This window comes from Diplotaxodon limnothrissa, linkage group LG5 (genome assembly GCF_057381915.1).
Source record: "Diplotaxodon limnothrissa isolate DT_005_m linkage group LG5, D_limnothrissa_male_GT1.1, whole genome shotgun sequence".
Taxonomy (NCBI): domain Eukaryota; kingdom Metazoa; phylum Chordata; class Actinopteri; order Cichliformes; family Cichlidae; genus Diplotaxodon; species Diplotaxodon limnothrissa.
The window spans coordinates 6,331,803-6,347,479 of record NC_140600.1 but is presented as its reverse complement, the minus strand read 5'-3'; the positions used below and the strand labels follow the sequence as shown (position 1 = coordinate 6,347,479).

The 15,677-nt window shown below is 43.2% G+C and overlaps 1 protein-coding gene across 3 annotated transcripts in view; it reads right to left on the bottom strand.

Annotated features, from left to right (window-relative positions):
- iqsec1b (IQ motif and Sec7 domain ArfGEF 1b) overlaps nt 1-15,677 on the bottom strand; it is a 267,271-nt gene that overhangs the window by 46,208 nt on the left and 205,386 nt on the right. Inside the window, exon 1 of one of the 3 annotated variants that reach the window (XM_085352982.1) lies at nt 1,083-1,481. The exons of the other annotated variants lie outside the window; for them this stretch is intronic. Coding sequence (XP_085209108.1) covers nt 1,083-1,159 — 77 coding nt within the window. The 5' untranslated portion in view covers nt 1,160-1,481. Of the gene's footprint in view, nt 1-1,082; nt 1,482-15,677 lie in introns of those variants that run through there. 3 annotated transcript variants of the gene reach the window in all.

Genomic DNA, 15,677 nt, shown 5'->3' with positions numbered 1-15,677 from the left:
TGCAACACAACGGCAGAGCTCAACCCATTTTAATTCATAACCCTAGAGGATTTCATCATTGTAGAATTATCTGATACCAAGCAGCTTAATGCTGCATAATCTACCCAACCTGAAAATCCTGCCCCTGAGGACAGAAACCAAGAACCGAAAAAGCAGTTCTGGCCTCAGAGCCTGAAAGCCCTGGATGTGGGCTGTCAGGCTACATACAGGAAAAAAAAAAATCACACAAGTTAGACGTAATCCTGTGCTGCGGGCCAAAGCAGGATGAATTAATATTGAATTAATATTATTAAACCGTATTAAGACATGCAAGCCAATGAGTACTGGTACAAGGCAGAGGGGAGTGACTGCTGAGGACCCTCCATCTCATTTGCAATAATGGTTAGTATGGCACAGGAGCCTGTCCACTTTGTACGCTGAATGCTGTCTAGGTCAGCAGAGAGAAGCCTGATGTAATGAACTATTCCTGGGTCTGTTTAAATGATCAATAGGAATTCATCACACGAACGCCTGCCCTCAGCAAAAGTAGAACCGGGATGCAGCAGAGTTAAAGACAACACCAAAGAGAAAAAACATCAACAACAAGTGCACAACCCCTGGTTTGCAAGGCTGCTCGGAGGACACATCTGCCTCTGCATAGAGGGAGAGCAGATGGGGGGAGAGAGAGAGATAAAGGACAACAACAGTCCAGGCGCTGTCTGAGAAGTTGGACTGTCCCTTCAACCCCAGTTTGCTACAGCGAGCAGCAGGCAGCAAACATCAGCTGCCATGACATCAGACTATTCGAGAGAGATGGGAAGAGGGAGTGATGAGCGAGGGTGGAAGTGGTGGGGCGTAGGGTGGGGGGTGGGCACAGTGCATTTGCAGCTGCTGCAGTCATCCCTGCCAGACACCTGCTCAGGCAGCGGGTGTAAACAAGATCATACGTAGCCCGCAAGCACTCTCTTTCTCCGTCTCTGCTCTCACCTCACACACACTCCAAAGATTAGAAAAGAAGAAAAAGCAGTCCCAGCTAGGCCAATATGCAGGTATGACATGACAGAAAATGAAAATAACAGAAGCACGAGGAGAAGCAGCCCTACCGGCAGGGAGAGACAGCGAGCAGCCCGGCATATGGTCGACACTGGCAGCGTGAAGGCAGGGGACCATCCTTCCACATTCACCTCCAGCTTCAGAGAGAGAGAGAGACAGCTCGGGCCCTGCTGTACTCTGAGTCCCCTCAACACCACCACCACCACCACTTTCTGTCACTCTCTCAGCATAGCCCCTCCTCTATTCCCTTTCTCTAACTCTCTGTTTCTCTCTCTCTAACCCCCACTCACTCCCTCCCTCTCAGTGGAGTTGTGTGTCCAGCCTGACGCAGCCCGGCAAGTCCTTGCCGCTCGCTGGCAGCACAGCAAGGTCAAGGTTTTTCTCTGCACCTAGTCCTTCACACTGACAGAGAGCGAGAGAGAGGGAGGCAGCACTGAGACCTGAGTGCGTGCAGCGGCTTATTCTCCTCTCTGGGCGAATGTGCAGTAATTAATGAGATGAACTGCTCCGAGTTTGATTGCAGGGAAACATGCAGACAGCAAAGTGGGAAATAAAGAGACGTAAACATCAGTGATTCTTCTGGGAAAATGGTGAATTTAATCCGTATGACTGAACAAGAAATGATCTGTTTTTGCTGAGTAAGCCTCTGAGTTTGATATTGTGAAGATTTTAGACTGACAGTGATGCCAATAACTGATAGCTTGCTTGGAGAAAAAAAAAGTGTATATTTACTCCATTGAGCCAAAACAAAAAAAATATTACCTCCATGTTGTATGTGGGATCAATCAGCAGGTATAAAGATATGATTGAAAAAGGCAGGACCCAAACTGCAAAGTTCACATGATGGTAATTTGACAGTAGAGAGACCACATTCTGATGGTGGTGTGACTTACCATCAACAGCAGCAGGATGTTGGAGGAAGTGTTGGAATAAGCCTCATCCCATTCTAAGTCACAGCTTACATGACCTATAGGATGTGCTGCTAATGTCTTGGCACCAGATAGATAGAGGAATCTTCGAGGCCTGGACTCTAGAAGACCTGTGATCGGTTAGAGGTAATTTGGCTGCATGCAAAGACTGACAGCATATTAGCTACTTAGGTGGTCAGGATGCTTTGGCACATTGGTAACCTTTTGTGATTTGACCAATTTTAAATGCTTTCATTTAAGAACTTTGACTATTTGTGGATTGGAATGAAGTGGTATTTAAAAAGCCATATTACCTTTTTCACATGCATTTATGAATCCACGCACTTGAGCAATTTATCTACCTTGTATTACACTCATGGCAAATTTTGAATTACCAGATAACGTAACAACTTAACTGTGGAAACTCACAGAGAAACACACAGAGATGTGCCTTTACCTACCAGGAGGTTTGAACCAGCTGCCTTCTAGCTGTGAGATAATGCTACTTTTTGGATAATAACCCAAAGTATCTGAATTGAAAATACCTCCAAATCATTACTAAAGTTAAGTACTACCATTAGTACTGACTTTGAGCTCTACTTGGTTTCTATGTTTAGCTGAAACCCATTACTACAACACCACCACCATCAACAACAATAACACAGCAGCGTGGCATTAAGCCAATGGTCTAAATTTAGCTAAAACTGTGAGGTGATAAGCACTGCTGAAGCTGACAAAACTGGCTGAAAGGTGGTGATGAAGCACGCAGTCCTGCATCTGACAGACGATGGAAGTCAATTAAACAGACTAACAGAGAGAAGCGTTCTTTTTTTAAATGAAGGAGCTTCTAAGAGTGTACGACTCACTGTTTCGACAATGAACTGCAGCTGGCATGGAACGGCATTAATATCCTGAGCTCGTTTCTCTGTCCACTTGCTGAAAGTTTGCCAAGGGTCATGTCCTCTTCCAAGACTGGCACTCACAGGCTTGTGGCCACTACTGTTTATACAGCGAGACCACGAGAAACTGACATAAGGAGAGAGTGGAGACTACTTACTGTGCTCCTATCACTGGGCCTATAGGATTACTAGTAATGGGATTTCCCACTAATGGCTCCTCCTGACAGGTGGCGTCCCAGTTTAGATCACATCACCTAGGTTTAAATATTTCTCTTCCATGTGCTGCCAAAAAAAACTGCCTTAGCTGTTTACACCAGCGTGTTCCCTGCAGCGAGAATAAAAATAACTACTAGTAGCTTCAAATAATTCATTCTGCAAACAAGTGACACCGACATGACAGCACCTTGAAGAAAGCCAGATTACTGAATCAAATCGTGTTTTTAGTTTGCTGTTTCTAAAAGATGGAACTCAAGACAGCAAAAACAGAAAGACAGGGCAAACGGGTGGATTTGGAGTACATATACCTACCTATGTAGGCTAATACAATGCTAGGATTTTAGTCAGAAAACCTGAAGCATGGATGAGTTTAACCCCACAGCAGGTCAAATTATTTCCACTAAAATGCTCCAAAAGCCACAAACAGCATTACACAAGAGAGAGGTCGAGTTCAGAGAGGTATTAGCTGAGCTAACAAAAACCTAGCAGGATCCCATCTGACACTCAACGGAGACCGAATATAATAATGCACAAATTCGAGCCTGAACAAGTTTAAGAATAACCCCTATGAGCTTTCTGTGGGGAATGATGCAGTCAGCCTCACGGCAGCTATTTCAACTTCCACACTAGCTTCATTTCTCAGTCTTAGAAGTTGCTGTTCAGTTAGGGGAAAAACTGTATGTGCTCTCATATTAGCTTTAACAACACTAACTGAATTCCACCAGTCAGAAGCACAGACTGTATAAAAAGATATGGAATAAGCTCTGGGTCAGAAACATTGATTTGATTTTACATGTCCATCTAATGTATATCAGAATATCTGTTTTAAAGAGACACTCAGGAGTTGCTTTTAGCACCTTTCTCTTGAGCAAATGTACTTTTTCTGTTTCCACCATTTCTAGTGGGACAGAGTTGTAGCAGGCAGCCCTGAGATTTCCTCGACAATGTTATGCTTTCCTCACGTGTCTCTTCTCCAGACAAAGTTAACTAAGATACAGCTTGTCTGGCTGGTTGTGTCTCAGGCAGGGAAGGGAAGGAAAACAAAGGGGAGACGGAGAAAGACAACAATAGCTAGAGGCTACGTCATAATGTAATGGCGCTAATGAGGATAAAGGAGCTTGTTATCGTTTCTCCATAAGCCTCTGAAAGCAGGACAGCCTGTGACATCACAGGCATCAGCGGCAGCGCTTCAAATGTTGCAGAGCAAACCAGAGGAAGAGTACGAAGAAAGCCAGAGAGATCTTTCAGCCTTTTAAATCTAGCTGGAAAAGGCTGATAATTTTAAAAAAGTGCAATTTTTAAAAAGTATATTTTTTTAGTATATGGTAAGACTTTCCAGTTTGAATCCAGTTTAAGTTTCTATGTGCAAGAAAGAGGCTCCTATTTATGTGTTTTATGTATAAAATAAATAATGTAGCTCTGACTTCAGATAGAAGAGATTCTTGGATGTTCCTTGTCCTATTTGGCAGTTTGAGGAAAAATTCAGAGCCAGTGCCTGATCTGGGACCACAAGATGGTAGTGAGACCTGCTATGGTCTGTGGTTCAGAGATGGTGGAACTACCAAAAAATCATGAGGTTGAGCTGGAGGTGGCAGAGCTGAAGAGGTTAAGATGTTCAGGTTTCCAATCAGAATGACCAAGAGTACATCACAGGGACAGCTCAGGTTGAGCAGTTTGGAGGAGGAATGATTGAAATGGTCTGGACATGTGCAGAGCAGGGATAGTGGATATATTGGACAAAGGATGTTGAAGACGGAACTGCCAGGCAGGAGGAAAAGAGGAAGACCACAGAGGGGGTTCTTGCATGTAGTGACATGCAGAGAGTTGATGTTATGAAGGAGGATGTTGGGGTTGTTGTGAATGGAGCCAGATGATCCCCTGTGGTGACCCCTGAAGGGAGCAGGTGAAAAAAGTAGAAACAAAAGTAGAAGAAGAAAGGAGGAAGAAGAAACCTGATCTGAAACCACTCCACCAAGTCTTGACTATCTAAGTACTGCATAATTTTAGAGCAGCATATTCACTTTGCTAAAACAGCAGTTCTTAGAAACAAGAACAGATTATATCAGGATGATAGGTGGTGACGTAATTATGAAGCTCTCTGGCTAGTTGGCTAGCTGCTTCTTAGATCATTCACAGGTTGAGCCAACAACACACTGTCCCCTCTTCACTCACATTTTCAGCTTCACTTACAGTTTATAAATCTCAACAAGCAGTGCCCCCAGAGTGTCAAGTCACTATATGCAGCAGCAAGTGCTCAGTGGCTAAGTTCTGGGTCTGGGCTGTAAGACTAATTACATGAAAATTAACCATATGGCAGTTATACATATTTGGTTTTACAGCTCTGTTCAAAGACTTCCACACCTATCCAATTTCATACCCTGAAGGCCAAAATACAGGGAGAGAAGCAACAAAACTCCCTTTAAAAATAGAGCAGATATCAACAACCATGACATGACATAGCATGAATAATATAAAGGGTTGAGGTGGGTTGCAAAGCACCTTGGAGTGACAGCAGCCACCGTGCTATACTGGCCTGAAGCAGCCAGCACTACGCTTCATATGAAATTAGCCAATCATCATTTTTGCACAGTAAGACTCATGATCACAGGTTTGTGATGAATAAATCCAAACATTAGCCAATTAGCAACGCGCTGATTTTTCACATTTTGTTTGATATATTTTGTGTAATATTTTCGGATTTCTAAACTTTGGATTGAATTAAAGAAAAGAAATGTGAATGCATCATCTCAGAGTTGAGAACAGAATTACTGCAGGCATTTATTGAATACAAAGATGAATCCAGACACAAATAGGCAGGTTAAAGTTTATGTTGGCCGACCATTCTTAAGCTTAGTGTGAATGCATTTAAATGGAAGGCATTCACACAGAAAATGAGAGTTTATTGTATCCAGCCGACTTCTGAAAAACGGCCTTGAATGCATGACACAGAGTGATCTCAGAAACACGAGAGAGAGTGGAGTAGAAGTAAAGTCAGTGCCATACAGAAGAAGATCAAGGAAAAGTTTTAGGCGTGACATCCTTGAGACAGCTCAGACGGGGTTTGTAATTAGAGCTGGGCAGATGTAGGAGTTACATAACAGAGGTACAGCCTCGAGAAATAGTTGATGTAACAGAGCGTTTTAAATGATCAAGACTGGTTTCTCTGAAGCTCCGGGTTCACACTATGGTAACAGTGCTTCAGAACATAGTAGCACAGTGTAGTCCACTGAAGCGTACACTGTAAGTACTTTTGTGTGGTTTTCAATTAATATTTTCACACCGGGCAAACAATCCAGAGCAAAAGAAGCTGCAATTTCATCCTGATGAAGGCTGAGGTAGAAGAACTTTTACCATTTTCTGCCATCCATCTATTGTTAAGGTGAAAGGCAGGGGCCACCCCGGACAGGTCACCAATCTTTCACGAGGCTCCGATACACTCAGAGATCAATATAATAAACACTCTCTGACTCTGAATGTGTATGATAATCAACTATAACCACAGTAAATGTAAAATGTTTGTAGATTCAAAGGTTTTTGTGGAGAAATTCATATATGACTAACCTAAGAAAGGAATTTTATTGGATGCTAACTTACTGCTTGTGCATCATTGGTGTTTTAGAAATCAGCTTCTAAAGATAACAGAGCAAAAGAACCCAGCAGCTCATTTTTGGCCCCCAAGCAGCAATTTAATTTGGCTGTGCAAGTGATGGACTAAATGACTAATAAATATGGATGATCAACAGAATCAACACACCAGGCCTTTTAATTTATTTAAGCATCCATTTTTCTTCTTGCTAATACTTTATCACACTTTGCATAAGAATTTAGTTTGTTTCCGCACATTTTGTATCCATGTAATGTGATGTGTGCACACAATTTGGTGAGCCAAATGACACGAGTACACTGTTCTTCCTGGAAACCCTGGATCTTGGCACACGTGGGTGTGCTACTGTGACACCAGAATGCTTAAATACATTTTTAAAATCCAAAATATGTCTTTGAATAATGTTGCCACAAGCTTGCTTTGATAAAGAGAACCGAAACACAAAGATTTCATGTCATAATTGCCTGAGCTTCACGCCCTGAGCAGTTATCAAGCCTCTGCTTTGAGCTGCATTCACACACACACACACACACTGAACACTGTCCAGACGTGTCTCATAGCAACAATATGAGAAATGGCTTGCTCCACCTCTTAAACTACAGCCATGCCTTTACTAGAATTAATAAAAAAATAAAGACATTTCACTGTGTTTCCCTCTGGATCCTTTGGTGGTTGAGCTGAGCTAACACGGTCCCCTGTTGATTTTGTTTCCCTCTGTTGGCTGTGTTGCTAACTGAGCAGTAGAGGGCGTCATTATTCCAGTCATTCCAAAGAGCACTTTGACATTAAGAGCCAACAGTGTGATTAAAACTAGGTGAAAAAGCAGCATTCATTTGGCACATCAGAGTCTCCCATCGTCCAAAACGAACACCTGACTCTGCTCGCGTCACCCATGTCTTTCTCCTCGGGCTCAGGACATACTGGACGACGTAAACCTCGGGCCTTTGCCAGAAATTATAATTGGGGTGAGAGGACCTGCTTTCACATGAGGCAGAAATAGATTTTTCTTTTACTTTTTGTGTCACTCACTTTAAACAAAGCTTTGTCTCCTGTTAGAGTGAAGTCCCTCTTTCTTCTCCCACCAATTAGAGGCGAGCACGCTGAGCGAGGGGGAGGAGAGAGGACGGGCCATCTCCATCGGCCTGCTTACCACTCAGGGGAGCTCATTAGAGGCGCCCGCAGCCCAGCGGCTTGGTGTTGTGCTGGCACTACTTCTGACACCACATCAGCACTGTCGGCTTCAACGCCACGAAGAGAAACGAGTCGGCGTAAGAAAGCAAGACACCGTCTCCTGACAGCCTGTCACAACATTAAGGTGTCCAGATGTAACACGCTACTAAAGACAGCGCTCACAGCATGTCTGCTTTCTCACAGCGGCCTCCTGGTACCACAAATTGAATTGTGACTTTTACTTTTTGTGGTACAATGAATAAAGCAGCTCAAGCTGATAACGGCTGCACAAATCTAAGCAGACACTTCACACAGACCAGGTTGATGTTATCACTTTGATAGAAATGATAAGTCACTTCCTCAGAAAAGCACCTCTGTACAGGAAACAGAATCTGAGGAGAATCCTCGAAAATGAAACCAGGCCTTGCCCCACAGCCTGCGATATCAGGACGGACGCCGTCTGCAGAAAGGCAGCGAGGGCCTGGGTTGTGCTGCGTCAGGGCTTCTGTCGGAGCATTTAAACATCCGTCCACGCACATGTGAGCAAGCAGCAGGCTCTGCGCAGGATCCGGGATTCCCTCTAACACACAGCGGACCTGCTTCAAGCCACGAGGAGGCGGCTGCTTTGTTTTGGTACCAGGACCGGCTGGCATTGTGTGCACTGAAATACGGTGCGCAGAAAGGCATGCAACGGTGCCTGCTGGATGGGGTCCATTGAGTCACCACGGCAACAGACGGCAGATGTTTGTGTGTTCTGGCAGAGCTGGAATTAATGAGTGTTTACCGTCAGGCAGCTGAGTGCCACCTCATGGCCCGACGCCATGCATCACTTTAAAGATAAATCTGATGTAGTACGAGAGTTCAATAAGAAGCGTACTGTTGCTGGATTTGTGAGAGAAACGTCTTCAATATAACAGTTTGGATGCTAACAAACCATAAATGCAGATGTACTGCTACTGACTGTAGGGAGGGGTTTTCATCAGATGATCTGATCATTTAAAAGCAGAGCCAGAGTGGGACAATGGCAGAATCATTCTTTGGAAAGAGTCTCCAAGTCTTTCTATAAGATATGAGAAGACTAGAAGCCAATCCCCCCCTACCAATCCCCCCCTTACCAATCCCCACTTCCCCAAATATTTCAGGCCTCTTTTTTTCTCTTCATCCTGAACTGAAAGGAGCATCTCAGTTTCATGCTCTCTCTCTCTCTCTCTCTCTCTCTCTCATACCCATTTACACGCACAGACACGCAAATCACAATCTGTCTGTGTAGAAGAAAAGAACTCTCACACTATGCAGCTTATCTGGGATTTTTTTGGGTGCGCTGCCTATGCCCCTCTCGCATGACTTATAAATTAATCAGTGTGTTCATGCGGCAATTTTTAATGCTGCTGCATAGAAGCAGTGCTTGAGTGTTCCTTGCATATTAGCGACCACAACAGACGTGCACTGTGTCCATTCCAACTGGTCCGTGTCTGAGCAAGCGTGTTCTGACACACTAGGGTATGCTAAAGACACGCAAGCCACGTGAACCTTAGGGATCAGTGGATTGCCCAGTGGGCTAAGACGACATATTCTTATGGCAGGTTTTCATGAAATGCAGTTTAATCTGATGCTATCTGCTTCTTTTCATTATGAAGAAGGCATTCTTTAGCATTGCTGCCTTGACGTTGGTTATTGAGAGATTTTAGTCCTGAGATCAAGTCTGCTATCGAACATGTGCCGTGCATGTGTGCATTCATTCCATAAATTTAAACATTTAAAAGATTTGCCCATATACAAAAAAACCTCTGTGGGGAGATTAAAGCACTCAAATCTACTCTGACAGAGTAGATTCAGGACAAGATCTTGGTTTGGGGTAAAATATGTCTCATCACAATAGCGATCCTGCATGCAGAAAAAAGGTGAGCTGGGAGTGACAGATATGTCTCACTAATAGCATAAACTGGTGCATCATTCACTGCTGCTAAAGGATACCTTGTGCAAAACAGACATGCCAGTGACTTTCACTTAATTGATGCCCCTTGAAGACATCCATGGATTGCATCATAAACAGCATCAACCAAGCAAGTGACTAATTGATGATCGCTGTGGCTGCTGTGACTCTGTGACGAGTCAGAGCAGGCTGTTTGAAAGACGAGTCTGTGGAGGATACACGGACAAATTTATCGTTTTAAAGGAAATATGTTTCTGCTTCTTTATTATTTTGAATGATACACCTTGGAAAGTTCACGGGCAACAGGATTCTGATACATTGGCCTAATCCAGGGATGTCAAACATAAGGCCCAGGAGCCAGAGTCAGCCCCAGTCAATGTGGCTCATTGGATGGCTTTGAAAAATGTGAAGTAGGACATAAATTCTGGACTTTTCACTCTATTTTTTTTACAAGTTTTATAGCTTTTCCTAGTGACAAAGATGTCCCCCATGGCCATTCATACTACACCAAATTGTGTAATTACAGAGTTCTTAATTTTACACATTTACTTCTAACAATTTAAGCCCAAAGAGGGGTGCTGACAGAGCAGAGCATTTTTTTTATCATGTAGAAAAACTGAGACTCAATGTTGAAACTTCACTTCTTTTTCTCATATCAAGCTATCTCTAACCCTAACCAAATAAGATCAAAGTGGGCTGTACGTGGCCTGCAATGTAAAATGACTTTGACATTGTCTTAAGTTAGAAACAAATCAAGGTATGTAAGTGTTTAAAAAAACCGCTTTGACCCATGTTTCAGGTTTAAACAGGTCAGCAAATGGGCTACTGAATCATGTGCAAATGTATTAAAGCTAAACTTGTAAGACTAAAGACTTGGACAGGAATTTCCTTTGAGCTTTAGTGTTCACCTGCCACGATCAGTTTGGCGGCCATTTATATTTAACAAGTATGCAGGATGCACCATAACAGCTGAACACATTTCACACAGCACACACACACAGCTACAGCTGAGCGGCAATCAAACAGCCCGGCAAAAACCCACTACCTTTAGGTCCTGGCTGCTTTGCGCAGCCAGATATTAAATAATGTGTGGCATGCTTCTGCACTGTCACTACAAAGCATCCTTCCAAAGTGCTGTCTCTGGTGAAAAATGATGATTCAGCGACATCTGTGACGAGGTTTTAGTCAAAGAGTGAAAACAAACCTTTGAAAAAAGAACAAATAGAAATAGAATACAACAAAAAGTCCACAAATTGTTTGCATGGACTTCCTTCAAAGACAACTCGTATTGATGCAGCATGAGAGCTCATTTCTGCAAGAGAGCTCTTGTCACCGTGACTTGATAGAGGCGATCGGATGAAAGCTGCCGGCGTGAAGCACAAGCAGAACAATATGATTGTTAGAGACTCTTTGAAGAATTGTTGTTTTCAAAAATGAGAGTGGTTAAGTCATGAAAAGGAAACAATATCACAGAAAGTGGTGGAAAATGCCAACGACAGCCATTATGTCTCTGATGTCCATTTTCATTTGAGCTGTGTGGATAATCTGCTATGAATTTCTAATGGGCCCGGGCTCTCCTGTGTCATCAAATACTTTATCTGTACAATCCATCAAAGGGACACCTCTGCGGGCCGAAATGGAGACTAGGAAGAAACCATAAAAGGCTGCACATAAACACGCAACCGCACACTTATGAAAACATTACTGACCTCCGGTGTAATTATATCTCCACCTGCATCCCTCGGCTCTTCAATCAAAAATGACAAACTGCCGGCAAGCAGGCCCATTTTCCTAGTCTCTAATAAAAGTCTCCAGACCACACCCACTCCCACAGAGTGACATTAAAAGCTAATCAGATATTAAAAGGCTTTTCATTAGGGTCCAGAAGAAGACAGACTGGTGTGTTGGGACCACTAACTGAGCAGCAGGGCTTCCCAGTAATTACCACTGGTCCACCACCTGCACCCTCCCTCCCCAGTCACACTACCATCTCATCCTGCTGCTCATAAAACATGCTTCCACACAGCTGTGCACATCTACTAGCCATAGACCCTATCTGAGACAATGGACCCCTGGAAACGTCACATTGAGGACGCGAGGGCCGTTTGCAGTCAGTTTGAATCTCTGCGTGGTGGTTTCACAGCTGTTTTCATGTTTTGTTAATTTGTGATTTTTTTTGTGCGTTTCTGTGGAAATGTTGTACTTGTTTATAGCCCTTACTCTGTGCTTTTATTATTTTGTGTAGCATTGCTGGAAAACTCATTGTGCAATAAACTTGGTCATATACTCTGGAGAGTGTATGACTACATTCAAACAGTGCACACACAAATACAGGATTTATTTTATTATCTGAAATCTCGTTAAAAACATTAGTGAACCATCACCACTCCCAAGGAAACTTTGTCTTTTGTGACTTCCTTCTTGGACCCTATTATGTCAGTTTCTATAGTCACAGAAGTCACACATTTGAATCCTGTAACACCATGAAAGTTGGGGACTGGTGGTGTTTGCGATAGCAGATTGAAAGTTTGATTTAAAATTATTCTGATTCATTAACATGCATGCTGGTTAATAGTAAGCAGCCAATGCACGGGTTTCACTAATCTAATTTTACTTGTAGACTTGTTTTGTAGATAGTGTTGTCACGACTGCCGCGGCAGCCATGTGAAGTCGAAGGGAAAAGGACCCAATCGCAGGCACTGACGATGCAATGAGTGAGCTTTATTGACATGAGGTAATAATACAGACAGAGCCAAGATGGGACAGTCGGAAGCTAAGAACAAACCTAAACTGGGACAATCTAACCAACAAATCTAAAACCATAACTCACAGGAAAACATAAAGAGTGGAACACAGGATGACACGTGGAGGTAACGCAGACGGACCAGTAACAAGCAGAAGAAAACACGGGGCTTATATACACACAGGAGCAATCAGGGAATGGGAGACAGGAGGGAAACACAACTGGGAGAAATCAGAGCTGACGAGACAAGAGGAAGCAAAACCAGGCACACTACACACAGGACAGGGACTATCAAAGTAAAACAGGAGGTACAACAGGCACGCACAGACACGAGACATAAGACATGGCAACAGGAAGGAAACACAGAGACACAGAACAAAAGGAGCTCAAAATACAAAACAGAAACCAAACCTAAGAACAAGAAAATCTTAACATGAATTAACTTTAAACATAAGATAATAATCCAAACCAAAACCACAGGTCCACAGGCTCAGGACAAGTGTAGGAACATTTCAGGCATTTCTAAGTGATAATGATTTCAGCTGTAATCACCTTTCAACATTTTCTTTTTTCTTTTTCTGGCTTGATTTTAAATGAGCCAAAAACGCGAGAGCATAATTTGCAGTCATTTGGGGTTGCAGCACTGCAGAAAATGTGCTTATCTTTGTTGCAAGAGGTTTGGCACAAAAGGCCCGAACAGTTTTCTGCATCACACTCCACTGAAGAGAAATGTCATGCAAAATAAATTAATTAATTAAAAAAAAATGAAGGATGTCCTTGAGCAAATTCTGACATTGTGGACAGTTTGTCCTTGGGGGACAGTTACCAACACGGGCTGCTCGAGTTTACTCTTGTGACGACGTTCAGAACATACGCAATATATATTTACTTCTCCATAGCAGTGCATTCACTGACTGTCATATGGACAGAACTGTAAAGCGTCTGTCGCCAAGTCCAGCTTCACTTCTTTACTGTTGGGCCTGCTGTACAAAGCAAGCATGGCCCGCTACACTGATGATTAGTGATGTCTGGATGAGCAGCAGGCGATAAGGCAAAGACTCTCCCACCCCCTTCCACTCCCCCACCCCCAGAATCCCCCCACCCCCCGCCCCTCAATCTCCTCCGCATTAATTATGACATTGGTAATAAAGGAAAGTGTTTAACGGGCAGGAATTGCAAATGAGTGGGAATTGATTGGGCCTTCTCTCATACTAATTGATTGCAGACTTCAACCAGAAATAATAAAAGCGGATGAAGAGGAGGAGATGAGGGAAAGAGAATGAAAGCTGGGTGGGGTGAGTTAGGGGATGGGGGGTTTATTTAAAGGGCGGGTGGCCAGCAGGAGGTGGAAGTGGGAGGAGAACAGGCGTAAAGAGGTCAGAAAGGGTAAACACAATTGATGCAGCAGCTTACAAATAAGGAAAGTGTGTCTCTAATTACTGTTATTATTCTATTGTAAAAGTGCATTTCTCAGATTTGCACAATTAATCAGTGCGATGCAAAACACATGGGGTGACAACATGCAGTCCAAACATATAATAAAACACTCAGTTCCTGCAGCCTTTGCAAATGCACCACACCATTAACAACATGCATTTCCTCAAGCAGTAATAGCACTAATGTCCATCCTCTGTCGACACACTGCCGCTCCTGGCATATGCTACACAACAGTGAAAACAAAAACCCCGAGCTGCCAGTGAACGATACTCTCCCATAATACAAGCCGAAGGGTGTGGGCACGAAGCAGGAGGTGTTCCAGGAACCATTAGCCCCCTATTGATTAGCTACGTAACATTATAAACTATGCTGCAGTCATATTAACTAAGCTGTTCATGAAGTGAATAGCCGAGAGCTTAACCTCTCTCTTTTATTCATTCATAGCTTTGCTCCTTTGTTTTCATGAGATGAAAACTGAAACAAAAAGCTAAATCGCACATTCCAGGTGAAGATGAATTCAGACTTTTTAAACGAGAGAGTAATATTCGAAATTCTGTTTAATAAGCTGCTTAAGTTTCCTTCTCAAAACCTTCTACTTGACTACCCAGAGGTTTGGGGCGATAACTCGACTCAAACAATTGCAAATGCATAATATGTGACTAGCCTGATGTTAGCAGGGTGTTCACACTGGTAAATGCTGGTGAGTGCCACTTCCAGCTGGAACCTAGCAATCCTTTCTGAGTTTACAAAGATGGAGGCGGAGCCCTTCCTGAGGATAATGGCCTGGCTCACACCATACTGGGAAAAGCACTTTGGAAGGGAAAGGTCCTGGTGAATATGGTTAGCATTCAATAGTTTAGATTTTAATTGGTTATGGGATACTATGAGAGCACTGCCGAGCTTCTAATCCATCAGAGGGCCGTGACCAAGTGGCACATTGCTGTTACCAGAGTCGGAGTGAATTTAGGCTTCACGGGGCAGCTAGGGCCGGGTCGGGAGTACCTCTCCTGGACCACTGACAGCTCAGGGTCATAGTCTAGCTGACGGAGGTAGAGCGATCCAAGCTTTGGCCATTAATGTTTGATGAGCTTAGCCTCACTGGCATGTATAAAAGATGGAGGAGGACCCCAGGTGGCTGTGGCGTCCCCCTCCCCCCAAGAGCAACTATCCGATCATTATTGACCGGGCCATCGGCCACCGCTAGTAGCACCTGATAGTGATTAAAAAAGGGACTCAGAGCACAGCAGTTTCCTGAGCTACAGTGACACGCCATTATTTTTGAGAGATTTATTCTTGATTATGGCAATTTAAATCCATCATACTTTCATCCAAGCATGTACTGAGATCATTAGAAAGAGATCTTGTCTAACTGAAATATTATGGTTTATCTCCTCACCTGCTGTGTATATGCAGACATGGTGAAAAGAAGGTTTCAAATGAAACATTAACATTATTCCCTCTTTTCTCCCGATTTTCCTACAGAACTGTAAGCTAAACATTCAGATGCTCTCTGTTTCAGTAGGGGCAGGAACATGTGACATCTACCAACAGAATGTGTCCATGTTTAACCTCCATAGTCATTTAACTGACACTCACTCATGTAAATGAAGTAGACTCATTTTATAACGCGTTTTCATGTACATTACAGTAACTGTACAATCTGAATACACATACAATGTTCCTGAGAAAAACGTTTTCACTTGATCTTTATTATTAATCATTTAAACATATTTAA